At 44.1% G+C, this 22,642-nt stretch overlaps 1 protein-coding gene across 1 annotated transcript; it reads right to left on the bottom strand.

Moving 5' to 3' along the window:
- Nucleotides 1–1,876: 1,876 nt before the first annotated feature.
- ptpdc1a (protein tyrosine phosphatase domain containing 1a) lies at nt 1,877–22,573 on the bottom strand. Its single transcript, XM_079242914.1, has 10 exons — nt 22,399–22,573; nt 16,530–16,613; nt 14,560–14,731; nt 12,531–12,611; nt 11,721–11,839; nt 6,718–6,855; nt 5,633–6,648; nt 4,013–4,198; nt 2,869–2,979; nt 1,877–2,799 (listed from the first exon to the last, which is right to left on the bottom strand). Exons 2-10 carry the CDS (start codon nt 16,603–16,605, stop codon nt 2,686–2,688), a joined length of 2,013 nt encoding a protein of 670 aa, XP_079099040.1. The 5' UTR covers nt 16,606–16,613; nt 22,399–22,573; the 3' UTR covers nt 1,877–2,685.
- Between the last annotated feature and the right edge of the window lie 69 nt (nt 22,574–22,642).

Genomic DNA, 22,642 nt, shown 5'->3' with positions numbered 1-22,642 from the left:
GCATACCCTTTACTTGATGCCCATACGTACTACGGAATGTGGCAAAACTGACTTTAACTTACAGTAATGTGTTTTTAATGTGTTTTTTAGGTTAGGCTTAATTAGCGTGCTGTCATGGACAAAGAATCCTAAATAAACACAAAAACATGTGAAAATGCGGTACGCTGTTCAGACAATGCATGCCAATCTGACAGAACACCAGAGGAACATGAAACTCTGGCTATGATGAAGCAAAATTATGCATGAGGAAGTCAGAAAACACCAGCTCTGCGTTCAGCTGCATCAACCCCAGCCGACTGATCACCAAACTGCAGACACTGCAGCCTGAAGCCTCCTGCTGTCTGTGGAGCAGACTTCCTGCCTTACACACCCCAACATGACAGGATGAGCACCTTCACATCCTCAACACTGGCGTTCCTCAGGGCTGTGATCTGAGGCCAGTCTTGTACATGCGACACACACGACTGCATCACTACCCATGACTCAAACGCACTCATCAGATTTCCAGACATCACTTTTCTCTAGAAGAACACAAGAAATCAGAGAGGACAAGGCATCTGAGGTGGTAGCCAAACGTCTTGTCCAGTTGGACACTGGTGCTGCCGTGTCATGCAATCACACAACATTGTTGGGCAGATCAGCAACAATGAGCCGCTAAACAGAGAAAGGTCCAGATACTGTGTGCAGTGACCCTGAACCGCAAGACCATGAAAACCTCTGGAAGTTAAGAACCACGCTGCATCAACGGGGAAGAATTTTCTCAGAGAACCTTGGCTGGGCTGTGGACACCACCTGCATTATTGAAGTGGACAGAAGCGTCTCCTTTTCCCCCTAGAACATTGAGGAGGAACAAACTCCCTCCACCTCAGCGGGACTGGATCCAGGTCAAGACCCGATGCAACCTGCTGGTTTTACTCTTCCAGACTATGGCTTGAACTGACGTGTGTGTAAAGTGTCCTGAGATGGCACCATTATGAAGGGAAGCTCAACAAAAACCACTGAACTGAACTTGTTACCACGGTAACTTGGTTATCCTGGTCCAGATCAGACTGGTTCTCCAGCACCAGTTACTGCACTAACTCAACTGGGAGTCATTTAACCCTTTCATGCATGAATTAATAAAAACAATGCAACCTTTTTTTAAATACAGTATTTACCTCCACAGACATGTGCAATACTTTATTAATATTTAGAATTTATCATGATTTATTTAAATGTATTCTATAAAATATATCATTATAACCATATTATGTAAATCTTCTATAAAATGTAGCTGTATGATTTTGTTTCCTGTTCATCACAAAGGCAAACTTATATAACTATTTTATGTTCAATTATATCATATATTTATTTATTCTCCAGTGAGTGGAAACTGGACTCCAGAGGTGGCAATTCCTGGTCCAGAAAGTAAAAGTCCTGCCGTGTTTTTGGATCTACCTGTACATTTAGAACAGGTGTTTTCACTAACAGGCTGGTTTACCTGGAAAATAAACTCTGCTCATCAAATTCAGCTTGTTTGGTGACTGGTCGGAACAGCTGGCGGACTGGACTTTTACTTTCTGGACCAGGAAGTACCACCTCTGGATGACTAACATTCACTCAAGTGGTTTATTTACAAAAATACCATCCTAATTCATGGATATGCAAGAAAAAAGCTCGTAAAAAGGTGTCCAGTATATGGCCACGATGCATGAAAGGGTTATACCACAGTGATGGAGGAGAAGTCTCATTTTGTTGGTAATCAGCGAGACTTCCTGCTGGACGTTTTACTGCTGATAAAGTGAATAAAAAACCCTCAATCGGCAGTTTGCAGTCAGATGTGTTTAATCCAAGCAACCAGTTTTAAAAATAAAAAACACACTAGTGTTTGTTTAAAATAGTCCACAGTGAAGCATCTCGTGTCCTTCATGTCATTATATTAGGTCAACATTCATGTAGCTAGATCTAAACCAGACGCACAGCGGAGGGAGGGACAAATGATCCAACCCCCCCCAAAAAAATACATAACACACAGAGCCGAGGCGACGCAGGCCGAGGCGATGCGGGCTGAGGCGACGCAGGCCGAGGCGACGTGGATACATCCAGACTGTTTGAGCCAACGACAGCGAACAAGCTGGTGACATCGTACAAGTCTGGACGTTTACATGCTCCAAAAACATTTGACACGATTTCTGAGGAAATCTCAGGTGGTAGAAACGGAATAAAGTTAGACTTAGAGCTAAAGTTACCAGTTTTTACCTCAGTTTTATATCAAAATCTATATAAATAAAAATAAAAAAACATTTACACCCTACAGGAACAGAGCGACAATTTCTGGTCATTGCGTTTCTTTTAAACACATGAATAAATAAGACACTCAGCAGCATCTGTACAGTGTACAAACATCTTTTGGTTTAAATAACTTCCCCCAATTTAAATAGCATTAAATCGACATGAAAGCTTTCATTTATTCTGCTACGAGTTAAAACAAGCGTCCATCTCTCACACATCACAGGCAAACACGTCACAGACGTGTTCAGACGGAGTCAAGTGGCACGTTAGAACCAATAATGGCAGCACGTCGTGTCAAACAGAAAACTGAACGGGACTTAGTGACAAACATGTCGGAGTAAAAACAGATTGGCAGAAGGGATGTTCGCAGACACGAGCAGATCTGATGTTCCAGATCCAGTTGGCTGAGGCCGATCAGGAGTCTCCGTTGTCCTCCGCTGCTTTGCCGTGCAGCTCGTACAGCACGGGGGTGATGATTGCTTTCAGCGTGGCGTACATGTGGGCGGTCTTGTCCGAGGCCGGATCAGTCTGGAGAGAGGAGAGAACGTCTGAATGTCCACGCTTTCAGGAGACAGAGAAACACCGGTAAACACTGACCTTAGTAAAAACTCTGATTGCTTGGTTTAGAAAAGTTGTCAGCACTTGTTCAGGCAGTGGCAGGAGATGAGCGGCACAGTTCAGGATGCACAGCAGAGTGAGGCGGGAACCCTGACGCAAGGAGGAAGAGGAGGCACGACGTCATCATCACGTTGCACAAAAAACAAAATAGACAGAAAAAATCACAAGCAGATCAATCACAAGCAGATTTTAACAACAAAACACCACAAATCCAATGAAAAACCAAACTGCAGCCTAAAGACCAGAGATCGCGCAGAAAACGACTTGCTTCTGGAAACGTTTCAAGCCATTTCTTTACTAACTTTTAGAACTTGTTTTATGGAGGTTTGTGTTTTGTACTCCAGAGTGGATCGTCTTTATCCAGATGGGATCCCAGCTCAGCTAGGTCCTGCACAGGGTCCTGGTCTTCTACAGGGTCTCCTCCAGGAGGGAGATGTCCAGGAGGCATCCTGTCCAGATGTCTGATCCACCTCCTCTGGCTCCTCTGGATGTGGAGGAGCAGCGGCTCTACTCTGATCTCCTCCTGGATGATGGAGCTTCTATCTCTAACGGAGAGTCTAGACACCCTGAGGACCAGGATCTGAACTAGCTGAGAGCAGGAACACAGATCTTCTTCAGCAGGATAAACCGATGCAGAGTCCAGATCACTAGACCCATCCTCCTGTAGATCTCATGCTCAGTCTTTCCCCGACTCCTGAACAAGACCCAGACTTACAGGAACTTTTCCAGTATGGCCTCGGATTCAGAGGTGCTGATTTTCATCCCAGCTGCTTCGCATGGCAGCGAATCGGTTCAGTGAGAGAACCTCATGAAGCCAACAGAATCACATCATCCAGCTCACATTTGATGTTTTTATGTGGTTTTAGGGCCAGTGTTTCAAAACAGGAGGCCAGAATGACAATAAAACTATAAAATCTCATACATGAGGTTGAGAAGTATTAAACAAGGCAGGTAAACAGATGAAATATTAAACAGATAAATATATTGTGAAGCCCAGATAAAAATAACTGCAGAACATCGATAAATCTGAAGACGTCCAACTGGAAACCTCTGAATCTGGCAAACAAAAACCGTCACATCCAGCTTCTTCAAACTGGAAATTGTTGCTGAGGTGGAAACGTACCTTTTCCAGAGAGTTGAGGGCGTTTTGTGGGCTGATGTTCTTCTCAGAAAGGGTCTTTACGTCGTGGCTGCTGAGGATCGGATCCTTGAGCTGCTCCAACCAGGACCACATGAGGCTGGACAGGACCAGAGGATCCCTCTCGGAGCACAGCTTCTCCCACGTTCCCTCTCTGGAGTTTAGCTCCATCTGCACATCACAACAAGGCTGATGATGAACTTACTGAAACCAAGACGACTGGCATATTAGTTTGTTATTGGTGGCGATGATAAGGGACCGTATTTTCACCATTACAAGGCGCACCGGATTTAAAGGCGGTCTCAGATACGAGTCGGTCTTCCAATTCAGGCCACCTCGCCTTGTTTCCGCGGAAACTCAGCTTTGTGTTATTGACTTGGTGAAGTTCGTTTTCCTACTTCCTCCACTTGTGAACCACTGATTCATTGATCTTGAATTCTGTCATGGTGGCTCGATTCCCATGTTTGTCCGCATAGGTGATAGGTTGCAGTTTGAACTGTGCTTCGTAAGCATGTCACTTTGCAGGTGCAATTTTAATAAGGCGTCATTACCATAGAACGTATATGAAAGATGGACGGAGCCTCCGGCGGTTAAAAGTGAAGCCTATGCGGAAGTACATAAAACTGCAGTTCCCCCTTCATCCACTAGGGGCTGCAAAACAGAGCGAATCCCCATAGACTCCCATGTTAAAAAGACCAGCTTCACAGCAGGAATAAACATGTTTACAGCAGAAATAAACATGTTTACAGCAGGAATAAACACGTTTACAGTCTGGTTCAAAAATCCATTTTAGGTTTAATAGGTCAGGTTTACCTTCATGACAACTGTGGGGGGGGAATCTCGAAGTTCAGTATTTTTGGGGGCGTGTCCTTTTGATTGACAGGTACCAATCTCCCGCTTCAACAAAGAAGAACGTAGAACAACCGCGGTTTTTAGCCGGCTAACAACGTGACTTAGCTTTAGCCCACTTACCTCTGTTAGCTGGTTAGCTCCTGTTATCTCCGGGTTAGCTCGGTTAGCTTTAAGCTACAGAAAACTTGAAGTTCGCTTGATGTCAATCATCCACCATGACGCTCACAGCCCCTCTCTCAGCTCCACCTCTTTGCCAATATTTGTATTTTCCAGGTAAGACGACGCGCATGCCCCTGCCAAGATGGCGATGGTAGGAACCGCCCACCGAGCTTCAATTCAGCTCTTCAGACCTACGGGTGATGTCATGGAGGCTCCGTCCATCTTTTATATACAGTCTATGGTCATTAGTCACACCGATGTTGTTCTGCATAATGCACATACTGGCACTATATACCTACTGAGGACATGCCTTTAGAGTCCTCTTTCACGCCCACACTTCCCCCTTTAACGTTCTCATCCTCTGTTACATCCGCCTTTAATCTATATAAGCAGCATGTCGGAAACACGCCCAGTCAGTCAAGCGAAACGCTCATCAAAGTCGCACAACATTTACAGATATTGGAACTTGGCACACACATAAGGCGCACTGCATTATAAGGAGCTCTGTCTATTGTGGAGAAAATAAAAGACTTTTAAGTGCGCCTTATGGTCCTGAAAATACGGTATATTTATAGACGAGTTACTGGGGGGTACCTGCCAAGCCGAGACCTTGGAGTCGAGCTCCGTGTCCGTCAGATCCAAGGCCAGGGCTCGCGCCACCAGCAGGCGTCTGCTCTCTGGAGAGAGCTCAGATTGGAGGGTGATGGAAGGAAGGTTGGGGACAGACATCTTGTCCTCACTGGGAACCAGTTCCCTCGTTGGTGACGCAGCATTGCGAAGGGATTTCCTTTCACACTCAGAAATACCTGAAGTCAAACTTTGATGGCGTTTATGCAGAACAGGGAACCTGGCGTGTTGGTTTGGTCCTGCTTGGTGTTTCTGAACGTTGTTCGCGACATCCTGCAGGGAGAGGACAGAACTGGGACGGCTCCAGGATGTAAGGCTGCTGTGGGAAAGCGAAGCTTTCATCAGGCGGTTGATTGGTTCGTTGCTTTTGTGAAGCAGCGAATCACTGAGGCTCCTGTTGTTGGACAGAGACGACCGGAGAGGGCTTTCTGGATTCTGCTGCCTCCACAGAGGATCCAGTTCGTTATCGCTGACGAGAGGCTGATCATAAGCCCCGCTGGGACGAAGTACTGCGGGGCTTAGAGTGGGCACCGAAGAGGGAAGAATCAGGATCCCTTTTCCTCTCATCTCCTTCCCAAGCTGCTGCAAGGCCTGCTGGGACACGGTCTTCTCCACCTCTGCTGTGAGGTCCGGGATCTCTAGCCACTCCTCCTCCATCACTACTTGCCTGTTGGCTGTGATTTGGACCAGAAGACGGCACACCAGCTGGACGATCTTGGGCACGTTTTTCATCTGCCGAGCTTCGTAGCCGTGCAGCAGGTGGCGCTGTCGGGTCAGGTACTGGGACAAGGTGACGGCATTAGCTTTGGGTTCGACGCACCAGAAAATGGTCCGCAGAGGGACCAGGAACTGGGCGAACTCCCGGACGCAAAGCAGCTGGCCTCGGGTCTGGATGGAGTTGGGTCTCTTGGCTCGGACAAACAGGATGGCTTGGTCAGCGTTCATTCGGGTGGTAAAGATCAGGTAACACGCCAACAACACGCCTGAACAGGAAACAGACATTTTAAAAGCAAAACCAGAACAGAAGAAATTCAAAAAAGGCGTTCAGATACCTGTTCTTCCAAGACCGGCATGGCAGTGGACGGCCATTTTTCCTTCCTGCACAGCAAAGGACATGACTTTCACCATATCCAGAATCGTAGTCAGGGACGCCACTCCGTAGTCCTTCCACCCAAAGTTGTAGTAATAAACTGGAACACAGATCAGAATCAACTTCACAGCAACAAACCCAACGAGAACAGATTATTTCTCCGTAACAAACTGTGTGTGAAACCATGTTGGTGTGAGAATAAAGCTCCATCAGAGGTGGAAGCATCGCTACAGGTGCTGCCGTGTTCCAGTAACTCAGGAAGATATGAAGGATTTTACTGGATATGAAAGTAAATAACTGCTTGAAAATGTGCAGCATGAGAGAAAAAACCTGCATAAAAGCATGAAGCAACATGTGGACGTTATCTGCTCAAACGTTCATGGAGTTAAAGTACAGAAAGTTCCAGAGGTTTTACTGAAGAGGAAGCTGCTTTCAGTCAGGTCCTCAGATCAAAGCCGCTGCTGCACGTTTAAAGTTTAGTTTATTTTATTTCAAACGAATGAAAGAAGATAAGAAAATATGAGTACCTACCTATACATACACATATACCTTCATATACACACTAAGGAAGAAATAATAATATTCATTATATCAATATTAATAATAATAACAATAATAATACTTCTTTAATAAACTCAGGGGAAAAAACAGGAGTTTGAACGTTAGCTTGTCCATTCAGAGCCACCGTAGTAAAAACGGCCCCGTGGAGCCTCGGTGAGTAGATATAAAAGCTTCATTCTGAGAGAATAAAAACATCAGTTATATTGGTAAACTGATTAGATATCAATATGAAACCGTTTTAATGATGAATAATGAATAAACAACGTCTCAACTTTTCCTCAACAGTTCTGCTGACTCTGCAAATCTCACCATGATGACTCATGTTTACTCATGCATCATCTCCACTTCCCAGGAGAACACCAGACAGCCGGCAAACTGGTTACAAACTGGTTCTCCGCCGTGGCCTGACGAGTCCGAATGGTTCTGCACGTTAGGCCTGCACACACGCCTCGTCTTTCGGATCTCTGGTGGGAGACTCTCTCCATCCCAGTTAAAGATCTCTGGATGAAACATTAAAAGAAGCTTCAAGGGGCCAAAACTCAGCTGATGCGTAGACAATGTGAGTCCGTTGACGTCTCAGGAGAGCTTGTTAGGAAGAGGAATCAAACCTGCGGTCCCCCCAGAGACGGGATGCGGCGTCCCTAAGCGACCAGTCAGCTGATGGATTGGAACAAAACACTGCTGCTACTGGTGGAAACCTTAAAGTTTCTCCATCACCCACAGTTTGTTCAATACAGCCAACAATTACTGATCAGCAGTGTGGAACTTCAGCGTGTTCGAGTGTGAGATCCGCGTTCTGCACGTCACCAGGACTTTCACCACCGTGGCAACAGGTGAACACAAGCGTCTCAATCTGATTCCAGTGGAGCCACAACCATGAACACTGACTCAGACGCCGTTTTCATCGCCTTATGGCGACATTTTAGTCCCAAACGAGGTGAATTTGTGGAATTTAGTCCGAACTTAAGAATGAAAGCAATTTATCAACTTTAAGACTAAGAACCAGTCCTACTCCCCCAGATGTTTCCTACAGAGGTGTCCTCAATGGTTCGGACACATTTCTCTAATGCAGGCACAGTTTCCTCATTCAGAGATTAGAAACGTTTTAGATTTTCTAATAATGCAGCGAGCTTCATGTTTATACAATAAGCATTAAATTGTGATAATAGGGCTGGGCGATATGACGATATATTTCCTCTGGACAACATAAAATGTCTATAGTTTCATATGAGGCTCTATCATTTACGCCACGATAAGGTGCTTTACTGCAGTATGTGCTTTACGGCACGCTGCAATACATAAACATGGAGGAAGACGGCAGCAGACGCGTTTCAGAGGATAATTCACTAAAAGATGAGCAGCCAACCCAAACTGATGAGCTTGTTCCTAAAAGAGGGAAATTTCTGTCTGGATGCGGTTTGGATGTAAAAAGACGTACGTGGAACCGACAACAGACCAGCTCACAGTCCCAACAACGGACTCCGACACAACTAACTCATTTTATCACCTGCAGGAATCAGGATAAAGAATCCAGAGTAAAGAATAGAGTCAACCAGCAAAAGCAGCGTCAAGTGGAGGCGAAGGCTCATAATAAACTCCAGCGCTGCAGCAGGTATTTACCTGTGGAACGTCATGCGGCCACAGTTCCCCCAGATGGATGGAGATCACTGCTGCTGTTGCCTAGCAACATCTGACACATAACTGATGACTGACACAACATTACACAAACAATTTTATATTATGTGGGTTATGTGTATCGTTATGGGGATATAAAATGAGCTGTATCGGGATATGAAAGTTTGGTCGTATCGCCCAGCCTGATGCGATAAGGCTCCTGTGCGTCTGTACGCCAGTTATACCATTCATTTCTTTTTAAAAGGGGTTACATTGGGAAAAAATTCTTTCCGATTCATTACTGATGTTCGTATTTTGTAAATATTTTTTTTTATTATTGTCATTTTATACACTCCAATCGTCCATTTAACAGTTTCCTGAGTTATCTGTAAGATATTTCCGTATTCTTAGACAAGACTGTTCCATTAAGCAGCTGGTCAACCCAACAGACGTGGAAACGACGTCATCCAAAGCCCTGTTTCTGCTGGGTGCTTCCAATCGGGACAGTATGGTTTGGGAGCCTTAGAACGATCCAGATCATTCAGGTCTGTCCACTGCAAGTCGGACCACCACTGTGCATGTGGGGTTTAGACCAAATATCTAGTCATAGTAACGTCGTAACGATAACTAACATAACTAACTTACGATAAACGATGGACAGAAACGGCTACAGCTGGGAAAGTTTGAAGTTCCAGATCTAACCAGAGCTTACGGATCTTTGAAGGAATCCTTTCCCTTTATTTTGCCAACATTGAGTACGGTTACATTATGCTTTTTTTTTTTTTATTTGAAATTAAAAATTCGGAATTAAATAATCTGAGTTAACGTATTCCCCTATGAGTTTAAATGAAAATAATAATTTCGAAGGAAGGTTTACATGAAACACGTCTTCACTTAATACCTCTTTAGAGAGGCGGGTTGGGAAGGGTTCTGATTGGACAGAGGGTGCACGTGACGTATGACGTATACCGGAAATAAACTAGTTGACTCCCTGCTTCTCGTCTTTTCAGTCGTAACTTGTAAAAACTGCATAAAAAGTACCAGTGTTGCTGCTATTTATTATAAATGTGAAGTAGCAGCTCAACACGAGCATACTACTTCACTTTCTGCAGCAACTGAGAAGGAGAAGAAAGATAGACCACCGAACACGGGAGGTAAAACAACAGACGTCATCGGGACAGGACAAGGTAACGAGCATGCTCAGAACAACCGGAGTTAACTTAGAGCGGAATGAAGGTTTACATGACAGAGGAATTAAATAGTTGGGGATTAAAATGCGAATAAACCAGACACTTACATCGGAATTAAGTTTAATTCCGAATAGAAATTAGCATTAGGAATTAAGTGTTTACATGGTCGTTTTTTTTATCAGTTTAAAGTGGAATTAACTTTTATTCTGAATTAAACAAGAATTAAAACAATGAGACACTTGATGAGTTCCTGTGCAGCTTTTAGCAAAGACATTTTTACTCATAAGTCGACTCTTGTCACATCATGTCCCCCTGATGCGGTTTCCCAATAAAAATAATAAAAACCCATCACCCTACAAAAACAAACAAAACAATGGAACACAGGAAGAAAACAGTGTTCAGACAGAGGCTTCTTCAGGAAGCTACAGGAGGTGCTGCAGCTTCCAGGAAAATAAATCACATGGAAGTTTAATAACATGCAGACTGAACAGTACCACTGCCCTACACACCTGAATGAATTAGTTGGCTCGTTAACAGACTGGCAAAAGATCTTAATGAGCAAGTTCATTAACCTGAATCAGGTGTGTAGGAACATGTAGGAACACGTCTAAAGGCCTTTACACACCGGGACCGATGCGAGTAAACAACATGAAACAAAGATAATTCAGAGGTGAATTATCAATATTCCTGTCTAAGCACATCAAGTCCGATAGAAAACTGTGAATAAATGATGAAAACTCAAAGAAACTCGCAATGGGTCAAAGTGGATTCAAGACAACAGAAAAGAAATTTACTGGGTTCATCCTGATCCAGAAAAGAGAAGAGAACTGTTTAATCCAGGATCTGAAGCTGGAACACGACCGCTTCGGGACGGACTTCGGGACGAACATGGGACAAGTTGGAGGACCTGCTTTAGCAGTTAGCTGCTTGCTTTAAGAAGCAGAGAAGAAGTAAGAAAGACGGTCAGTCATAATGATACAAAGTTTGACTGAAATAGCAGCAAAAGTGACGCCTGCCCAGCTGCAACCTATCAGTCAACACGCCTTCTCTGATTGGTCAATCATATGCAAATTAGGGCTGTGACGATATGAATTTGTCCCAACACGATTCCAATTTTTTGGCATTTGATTTGGACTAAAAACAAAAAGTGAGTGAAAAACAACCCAGTAGCCAGACCATCATTCTGCTGCTATAATGCCAGAGAAGACAAGTAAAAATATCAATAAAAACAATAAAAATGACTAAAATTTTATAATGGATTTTTTTTATTTATTTGGAAAAAACACTTTTTTTTTTTTTTAAAGAAAAAAATCTATTTTTAAAATGTGAAGCAAAAAATCCCGATGCTCAGTTTTTTCGAATTTAATTTCCCATCCCTGATGTTAATATTTTTTTAAAAATGAACCTCAATTTGAAAATAACACTGGACGGAATTTCATCGACGATGAGAACGTTCACATCAATCCAATAAAAAAATATTTCCATGTGAATTATTCTGACGATATACTCACAATAGTTGTGTAAAGGCCTTAAGACATGCAGGGCAGTTGTACTGGTCCAGGAGTGGGAAACTGGTCCAAGAAGAGGAAAGTAAACTTACTTCCAGCTTCCATGAAAGCTTCAGGTCGATACGTGAAACCGCTTTCCTGCTCCAGAGCGTTGCCACAGCTGGCATGTTCCCCAGGTCGCTGCAGGTTGATGACTGTCTTCAGACCGCACCTGGGAACAGCCAGTAACAACCAGTCACACACCTGGGAACAGCCAGTAACAAGCAGTCACACACCTGGGAACAGCCAGTAACAACCAGTCACACACCTGGGAACAGCCAGTAACAACCAGTCACACACCTGGGAACACCGACCACAACCAGTCACACACCTGGGAACACCGACCACAACCAGTCACACACCTGGAAACACCGACCACAACCAGTCACATACCTGGGAACACCGACCACAACCAGTCACACACCTGGGAACACCGACCACAACCAGTCACACACCTGGGAACACCGACCACAACCAGTCACACACCTGGGAACACCGACCACAACCAGTCACACACCTGGGAACACCGACCACAACCAGTCACACACCTGGGAACACCGACCACAACCAGTCACACACCTGGGAACACCGACCACAACCAGTCACACACCTGGGAACATTGACTACAACCAGTCACACACCTGGGAACACCGACCACAACCAGTCACACACCTGGGAACAGCCAGTAACAACCAGTCACACACCTGGGAACAGCCAGTAACAACCAGTCACACACCTGGGAACAGCCAGTAACAACCAGTCACACACCTGGGAACAGCCAGTAACAACCAGCATCACACCAACACATGGCAGATTGGTGTTACTGGGAGTCACAATGAAACCAGTTGAAGAATGAAACCGACCTCTGGAACTGCTGAATGATGTTGTACTTCTCCATGATTTCAGTGGAAGGCCTGGCCATCGCCAGCAAGTTGTCGGTAATCCTGCAGTCAGACAAATAATTAAACAGTCACATTTAATTAGAAAAAAGTTTTTATCTTCAGTTTTAAATCAAATCTTTTCATTTCTGATCAGAATATGAATCTTTACTTGAAGTTAACTGGTCATGTGACCCTCCTACGTCACATCCGATACCAGTATTCAAGTAAAACTGCAGTAAACCGCAGTATTTGGACCACTGGTCCAGTGGCACGTTCACATCCGCCTTTCTGATCCAAATTCAAGTCAGTTTGGTCGGAAAGTCGCTCGTTTGGGGAAATGTGAACGCTCCAAACTAATTCTGATTCAGACCAATGAAGTGGACTCGGCCCGCCTACAAACACAGGTCTCGGTCCGTTTCAAGCGGACCAAATACAGGGAGAAGGTCCCTTCCTGCACGTGGCATAGCATTGCATTGTGGGTAAATCCATAGCAATGGTGTTAAGGGTCCTCTGCCTTGTCTGGTGTTCATACTGCGTCCATTGTTGCAGTGGATTTCTGCAGTATACTTGCATAAGACACAATAAAAACCCAAAACAGCCATAGTTTGGTCTCCATGTTTAACTGGCAGGTGGAGGAAACAGAGTTTTCTTCTTCACGCTGGTCTTGTCCTCTTTTCTGCTAAATACTAGTGCAGCGCCACCTCTGGTGGGAATGGTGATATATTATTCTAATGGTTTGACTGGTTTGACCAAAGTGCAGCGTGAACACGATCTCAGTTGCCATGGATACACCCCCCCTATACTGAGCCGAGACTCCAATCGGCTCGATCCTAGCGGACTGCTCTGATGGGAATGTAGCCTTAATCTGATCTTGACGAGGTCTATTTTTCCTGCCTCCAGTCTAAAAAGACAAACCCAGAATAAATAAAGTATATCTTGCACATAAGAACTGGGTCTCTACCAGTGTTGCCAACTTAGCCAATTTGTTGCTATATGTAGCGAGTTTTCGGAAACTTCTAGCAACTTCCTTTTTCTCCAAAAAGCAACGAAACAATCTGGCAACATTTTCTGCTGTTACTGGAGGCTTCTGGAGACAGATGTGAAAGCAAGAATCTTTCATTTATTTTCAATAAGCATGATGCTCTTCCTGCATCCGAAAGCTCTCGGAAGAGGCTCGGTGGTCGTCCAGTGGCAGTCCCGCCTGCTGCTGGGACGGCAGTCGGAGCAGGACATGATCCCTCTGCTCCACCACCAGACTGAAAAGGAAACATGCAAACTGGCTGATCCCGTCCTGGCTTATCGTCAGATATTAATGTCTCCTGATGAAGAGTGTGAAGAAAAACAAAAGTACAGTAACATGTTGTAGACTCTTAATTAAAAATCAAACTTCTCACAATTTTTTCATATTGCTAATTTTTGTAGATTAAAAACAAAATAAATGTATAAAACCTTTTTTTTTTGCTCGTCATTTTTCTTAATTTCAGTGAAGAAAAAACACAGTAGGCAGACCTTCATTCTGCTGCTGTAACGTCCAAGAAGACATGTAAAAAGATAAACAAAAACAATAAAAATGACAAAAAATTTATAATGGATTATTTTCATTTATTTGGAAAAAAAAAATCGATTTAAAAAAAAAAAAAAAAAAAAAAAAATCGATTTTAAAATTGTGAAGCAAAAAAATCCAGATTTTTGATTTTTCGATTAGAATTTCCCACCCCTATTATTTAGTGCCTTTCAGCTGCTTTTCTTACTGAGGAGCTGGGAACACTGGTTTCTACAGAAAGCATGTGAGATGACGACAGACGTGTCAGAGAAAATTCACCTGGAACGCAGAACAAAATGTCAGTTTTATCCCAAACAAAGCTCTACTTTCAGCAGAAACCAGAAGACAGACGCTCCTTTAAAGGACTGGGCAAAGTAATCCTGGGACTGTGTGGAGTACTCTACTGGTAGTGTCTCATGGTGAGTCCTGCACGGGGGGGGGGTGATACTGCAGGCCTTGCCAACGTACCAGGAAGAGTAGAGTCCCTTGATGGCTTGCTCCTCATCACTCCAGCGGGACGGGTTTTCGTATTTACAGGCTCTGCCTCCACACGCCATGGAGCACTGCATGTGTCCCGGGATGACATGCCTCAAAGTCTCCCCCATCTTGGTGTACTTGGCTGTGGGGACTCCGCCGTTTGCTGCAGAACAGAAATAAAACATGAAGTCAAACGTGCTTTATTAAACGTTCCCTGCATCTAAACCGCACCGAGTAAAGCGGGGATCATTTCTTGTGCTCCATCGGCCGGTTCATGACGACGGGCTTCAGCCAGCTGATCGGATCCGCAGCAGCGTTTGAAGTGTCACCATGACAACCATTCAGACAGCCGTCAGCGGCGCTTTGAACAGATCTGAGGTCTGGAGCCGAACGGGCCTGAACACACCAATCATTCAGCTGGTGGAGATCCAGCAGCGTGTGGCTGAGCCCGTAAACATCGTCGGCGAACACACATTTATCACACCTGCTTTCACCCCAAACCTGCAGAAGTGCCGGCGCGTCTGGAAACGGCCGAGTTTTAAAGCTTTTCTTTTTCCTTTTATCGTCAATAACAACAACATTTCATATTTATACATTCATTCACACATTTTACAATAAACTGCTTCCAGTCAATTCATATCACTGGGATTTTATTTAATTTACTTTAATTTATTTAATATTTATGTATTTATTTCTGGGCAGAGTCCCCAGTCGGAGTCTAGCAGACTATCCTGACGGGATGCAGATTTAATCTCATCTCGACGGCGTCTATTTTTCCTGCCTTCAGTCTGACAAGACAAACCCAAAATAAATAAAGTTTATCAACATTTACTTATTCATTAATAATTCTTTTCATATTTCATCTCTAGTTAATGTTATTACAGTATTTGTCTTTTTGGGTTTTTTTTCTCTTATTTTATTTTTCATTGTATTTAGTTTTTATATAAACAGTAAATAAATCAGACATTTTACAGGATTACATTTTTAATCTTATTTTTTTAACAGTTATTCTATTAATTTGCCATTTATTCTGATTTAAACTTTATATTTATTGCCACCTTTCACTGTTATTTTTTATCAAAAAATATTTTGGCTTATTTGTGTAAAATATATTCCATTAATGTAGTCTTTTTCCTAATTTAATATCCTCTAATTGTTTATATAAATTGATGATTTTTTTTTTTTTAATTTATTTGACCTCCAGTGTTTCCTCACACACTTCTATTATTGCTCTTATTATTTAGAATAATATTCCTTTTAGGAATTTGTTGTTTTTTATCATTATTATGATTATCATTATCATTATTATTATTTTTATTATTGTTATTGTTATTTTGTAAAGCACTTTGTGCTCCACTGAGTGTCTGGTTCAACTAAAGCAACTCTGATATTAAATGTTAGGATTGTGTGCGACGCTGGTTGCTGTTTTTCCGTCACGCTGGGATCTACAGATGGAAACAGAGTTTACAGAGCTGTAAGGAAGGTTACGCGGCGGTAAAATCCTGATCATGTGGAAAGGAGCGAAGCAGCAGAGGCTGTAACGGCGACACCTCTGCTGCAGACGGTTCCGTTTTCACTGAACCGACTCAACATGCAGACAGAAGGATCACTCAGACTTTCCTCATCTGAGTGATAAAAACAACGACCAGGGGACGCAAATATTCAGGTGAATGATGGAAAATCAGATCTTTTCTGTCCTCTAATAAACACATTTTTATCTGTCAGAGGAGCCGACTTTTCTTTTTAATTTCATCCCATGTTGGGCAGATCCTGGATTAAAAGCAGAATTTACAGCTGTCTGTTCTAAAAGATCCGGCAGGTTGGGATGAAATCAGCTGTAAAATGGTCAAACTGGAAGACAATTAATTTCCATTTCAGCATTTAATATAAAACCAGCTCAAACGGAGTTAAAGGAGGAGATGTTCAGAGTTAATTCTGAATAAAAAGCAGAGATTCCATACCTGGCTCCATCTCCGTGCTGGTCGCTCCTCGCTGGCAGTGAGGCAGGTCGGTCATGATGCTGACGCCAGCCGCCATGGCAGGACCTGACAGGTGAGAACACACATTGTGTAAACTGCAGGTAGGAAGAGAAGAAGAAGAAGACAGTCACCAGGTGTGGCAGGACGGATACAGCAAACAGGTGAGACATGAAGAGCGTTGCCTGGCAGGACGACTCCAGGGACACGGAGAAACCAGCCTCCACACTCAGGCGTCAGTCCAACCAAAGCACCTGTACAGCAGGTGGGTGTGGTCTGGAAGCTGTGACATCAGCATCACCAGTACCAGCAGGTGGGTGTGGTCTGGTAGCTGTGACATCAGCATCACCTGTACCAGCAGGTGGGTGTGGCCTGGTAGCTGTGACATCAGCAGAACCTGGCGTGCGTTTTTCATGACTAACCCCGCTGTGTGATACATCTCCCCCGGCGTCGGCTTACCTGGACAAGCCAGACGTTTCTCGCATTACTCTGAGCGACGTGCTGGGCCGCCGCCATCAGGTGACACCTGAGCCATGGCGGCAGGAGTGAAACTCTGCACCTTCACAGCTCTCAGCTTCACCACGCTGCATGAACAATGCCCAACCTTAACAAGCTCACTGTTCGATGGGAAAATGATTCCCTCAGCTTTTCTTCCTGTCTGAGTCGACCAATCAAAGGCCTGAACGGACGAGCTTCCTGTCTGAGTCGACCAATCAAAGGCCTGAACGAAGGAGGACAGAGTTCATCACGGGGTGTTTAACCAATCAGAAATGTGCTTCTAATCATTGATCAGAGTGAGATGAATAACAAGCCTCAGGGCAAAGTAAAGTCATGTGACTGAAATACAGTCAACAGATTAAATCACAGATCTTTACTGGCATATAACCCTACAAACTGGTCAGACTGGTTTCTGTAGAAGAGATGACAAATTGGTAAAAAAAATAAAATAAAATAAAATAAAAAATACAATCAGTATTCTGAATATAGATCTGTCTCATATAGATCCGTCTCATATAGACCCATCCCATATAGATCCGTCTCGTATAGACCCATCCCGTATAGATCGGTCTCGTATAGACCCATCCCATATAGATCCATCTCGTATAGACCCATCCCATATAGATCCATCTCGTATAGACCCATCCCATAGTGGCCATCCCATATAGATCCATCTTGTATAGACCCATCCCATATAGATCCATCTCGTGTAGACCCATCCCATATAGATCCGTCTCGTATAGACCCATCCCATATAGATCCATCTCGTATAGACCCATCCCATATAGATCCGTCTCGTATAGACCCATCCCATATAGATCCGTCTCGTATAGACCCATCCCATATAGATCCATCTCATATAGACCCATCCCGTATAGATCCATCTCGTATAGACCCATCTCGTATAGACCCATCCCATATAGATCCGTCTCGTATAGACCCATCCCATATAGATCCGTCTCGTATAGACCCATCCCATATAGATCCGTCTCGTATAGACCCATCCCATATAGATCCGTCTCGTATAGACCCATCCCATATAGATCCATCTCATATAGACCCATCCCGTATAGATCCATCTCGTATAGACCCATCCCATATAGATCCGTCTCGTATGGACCCATCCCATATAGATCCGTCTCGTATAGACCCATCCCATATAGATCCGTCTCGTATAGACCCATCCCATATAGATCCGTCTCGTATAGACCCATCCCATATAGATCCATCTCATATAGACCCATCCCGTATAGACCCATCTCGTATAGACCCATCCCATATAGATCCGTCTCGTATAGACCCATCCCATATAGATCCGTCTCGTATAGACCCATCCCATATAGATCCGTCTCGTATAGACCCATCCCATATAGATCCGTCTCGTATAGACCCATCCCATATAGATCCGTCTCGTACAGACCCATCCCATATAGATCCGTCTCGTACAGACCCATCCCATATAGATCCGTCTCGTACAGACCCATCCCATATAGATCCGTCTCGTATAGACCCATCCCATATAGATCCGTCTCGTATAGACCCATCCCATATAGATCCGTCTCGTATAGACCCATCCCATATAGATCCGTCTCGTATAGACCCATCCCATATAGATCCGTCTCGTATAGACCCATCCCAAATAGATCCGTCTCGTATAGACCCATCCCATATAGATCCGTCTCGTATAGACCCATCCCATATAGATCCGTCTCGTATAGACCCATCCCATAGTGGCCATCCCATATAGATCCATCTCGTATAGACCCATCCCATATAGATCTGTCTCGTATAGACCCATTTCATATAGATCCATCTCGTGTAGACCCATCCCATATAGATCTGTCTCGTATAGACCCATCCCATATAGATCTGTCTCGTATAGACCCATTTCATATAGATCCATCTCGTGTAGACCCATCCCATATAGATCTGTCTCGTATAGACCCATTTCATATAGATCCATCTCGTGTAGACCCATCCCATATAGATCTGTCTCGTATAGACCCATTTCATATAGATCCATCTCGTGTAGACCCATCCCATATAGATCCATCTCGTATAGACCCATCCCATATAGATCCATCCCATATAGACCCATCCCATAGTGACCATCCCGTATAGATCCATCTCGTATAGATCCATCTCATATAGACCCATCCCGTACCAAGCCATCCAGCATAGATCTAACCAGTATTAACCAATCATGTACCAATCAATCGGGTATAGATCAGTCCTGTAGCCCATGCCATCTTCCAGGAGTTGCTTAAAAAGACCCGTCTCATGACCATCCCAACATCGACCCCACACCTTCACCCAAAACATCTTCCTGTTCATGTAACGGTTTCAGACAATGTTTATTCAAGACGTCTGGGATAAATTAATATCTAATTATCACACCCAAGAATCTGGTTTCAGACTTCTGAGATGCATCTCAGAGAAATACAGGACAGTTTCCTACATGACAGTCGGAAAGAAGGCCATGATGTCATTGGTAGGCCGACACCACCTGGCAGCTGAATAATGAGGCGCTGTTACTTAAGACAAACATGGCTTCATGTGTACTAGATATTAAATATCCAGAACAGAGCCAACGCCGCGTCACGTTTAATCTCTCAACCGTTAATTAAGACCCACTTCCAGCGGCTGCTTCCCACGTTGGCAGTGGCTTTATAAGCTGGTGTCCGCAGGAACGGCAGTGTGGTGTGGACATGGCTGAGACGCTGTGAAAGCCGAGTCCTTCTTCATGCTGCTAATGAGTGTGGGATGTGAGAGTCATTTCCACTGAGTGCTAATCAAGAAATATGGCCGACGAGATGGTGTTTCTCACACCATGTTTAATTCATTGTGACTGGAGGAATCCTGATGAGACAACAAGCAGCAGAAGACAGCCGACACCTCCATTTGGCTTAAATAAACCCATATATAACCGGCTATCATCACAGTCCACAAGCACCTCTCTTCTGTCACCAGCAGTTTCCCAGGTGTGAAATAAACTGGTGATCTATCGAAGTTATTCAGGCGTTTGTCCGTCCAGGAGGTTTACAATCCAGATGTAGTGTTTTTTCAGAGACTCTGGATCAGGGGTGCCCAAAGTGGGGCCCGTGGGCCAAAATTGGCCCGCTAGTCGTTGTTTATGTCAATACCCTACAGAGCGTGATGAAAAGACAATACATTCAGTGTCATGAACCTCAATAAGACCAGACTCAGAGAGACCCTGACTGACTCACACCTCAATGACATCCTCAACCTGTCAGTGACCGAGGTGCAACCCAACATGGAGAGACTGGTGATGTCCAAAGATCAACTGCATGTATCCCACTAAGTATCAGCAACTTGCCTTGTTCAATATGCACTGTTTCCTAATGTTGACATGTTGCACTTTGTTGCAGTTTAGTGGCTGTAATTATTGCTTCTTGCCCCTCCAACTATGGCTGTATTGTTCTATTGCCATATTGATTTTTTTATGTAACACTTTATTTACCCAGAAAGAAAAAAACACACTGTATTTGCTACTTAACACTAATTGAAATAACTTTTTACACTTGTGTTTGATCCTTAAAGCTGCAGTGTTTGGCCCGTGGCTCACTGGTTCATTTTCAGTTTGGCCCTTGGAGGCAAAAGTTTGGGTTAATAGATGGTGGTAAATCCACCATTATTTATCTCATCTTCATCACCATCACTACCATGTTGCTAAGAGACCTCTATTTTCAACTGGACATGATGATGAAGACACTTCCTGTCAGACTTTCCACCGATCAGAGAGCTTAAACTGACGGTAACGTCCAATCAGGAGCAGCCAAAGATCAACAAGTGATGAGAAAAGCAGGAAAATAATGATCCTCTATGGCTGGAATAAAGCCAAGAAGACGTTTGGGATGCAGCTGAGGTGGAGGTGCTGCAGTGAGGAGAGCAGGTAGATAGTACGGAAGCGTAGAGCTGTCATCCTCATAAAAAAAAAATTGGGCCTTATTATGTTATAACGTGATAAGTTTATTGTAAAAACATGAAACATAATGTATCTGAAAACGTGAACTTGGTAATTTTCGACTTTAGATGAGGAAATTGTGTGCGGGGTGGATAGGAGATTACAAATGGCTCATTTACAGGACTTGATAGAGTTTTTCTTCTTACTTGGGTTGAGACATTGTGAAATTATGGTGCTTTGGAACACTTTCGATCCATTGTAATAAATATGCGTAGTTTAAGGACAGTTTTAAAAGGCATGGGTCTCTACAGAAGGAAAAATGAGTCCAATCCCCATGACGTGGCATCATTTCTCATTGAAACTTGAGCGGCACGAGAATCGCTATGAATGCAAACATCATCGGTGCATCCAAGTGCCATCTATCCATCCCTCTTCTACCGCTTATCGGGGTTCTGATCGCAGCAGTAACCAGGGAAGCCCCCCTCCCCAGCCACATTCGCCAACTCTGCGGGGGTCCCAAGGCGCTCCCGGGCCAGCTGAGAGATGTAATCCCTCCAGCGTTCCAAGTGGTTATACGTTTTTACAATAAAACATATCACGTTATAACGTGATATGTTTCACGTTTTTACAATAAAACATATCACGTTATAACGTAATAAGGCCCAATTTTTTTTTTTTATGAGGATGACAGCTCTACGCTTCCGTAAGATAGTAGCAGGAAGACGTGTGGAAACATGGAAACAGTGTATGTTGTGTGTGTGTTTCAGATGTGAGAGAATGATGTGCAGATGAGAAAAGGCTTGGTCACTGCTGATCTATGTGTTATTTCTACAAAATTCTGCTAGTAATAAAATCTGTTTTATCTATTGAGGCGGTCCTGAACACACCCTGTCTGCATGCTGACTGGGATTAGGAGGATTCAGCTTCCACAGCAGGCTGGATTAGATGAAAAACCAGACTACAGGCAGTAAAAACAAGCTTGGAGCTTTAAGGGTTAAATCAGAGGCATAAATCTATGTAGAGCTTGGATACGCTACATGCATTAAGACATGCTGATGGTGTGCTTCAGCTTATGTCAAGGACACATTGTTCATGTCACCTGCTGGCTGTGCTGCTGCCACTAAAGTGATGAGTTTCTGAGATGCAGCAGGTGAAACAACAGTTCAGGAGGCTCCTGTGGCTGTGTTAATGGGAGGACTGGTATTTAGCTGTGTTAATGGGAGGACTGGTATTTAGCTGTGTTAGTGGGAGGACTGGTATTTAGCTGTGTTAATGGGAGGACTGGTATTTAGCTGTGTTAGTGGGAGGACTGGTATTTAGCTGCGTTAGTGGGTGGACTGGTATTTAGCTGCGTTAGTGGGTGCAGTGGGAGGACTGGTTGCAGCTGGACTGGTGCATCTAAAGCAAACTGAACAGAAAGGCCTTGCTAACCTTTTTCCTGTCGTCTGAGCGCGAGGCGGTCCTCACTGTGTCCGACATGGTCTCGTCATCTTTGCAGAGTCGTAGGGGTGTTCCCGCCGGCGCGTGACAAAGCGGAGTTTACCTGCAGCCACATCATCCGGGCAGTAGGTACAGCTAGCTGACTTAGCCTGACATGTTGTCGTCCCACGTGACCGCGCTCCCAGCCCCACGTGACCGCGCTCCCCACTCAGGAACACTCTGGTATGGAAGACAA

This window comes from Telmatherina bonti (genome assembly GCF_933228915.1).
Source record: "Telmatherina bonti genome assembly, chromosome: 6".
NCBI classification, from domain to species: domain Eukaryota; kingdom Metazoa; phylum Chordata; class Actinopteri; order Atheriniformes; family Telmatherinidae; genus Telmatherina; species Telmatherina bonti.
The sequence above is the reverse complement of the archived record's forward strand: the minus strand, read 5'-3'. Positions and strand labels throughout refer to the sequence as shown.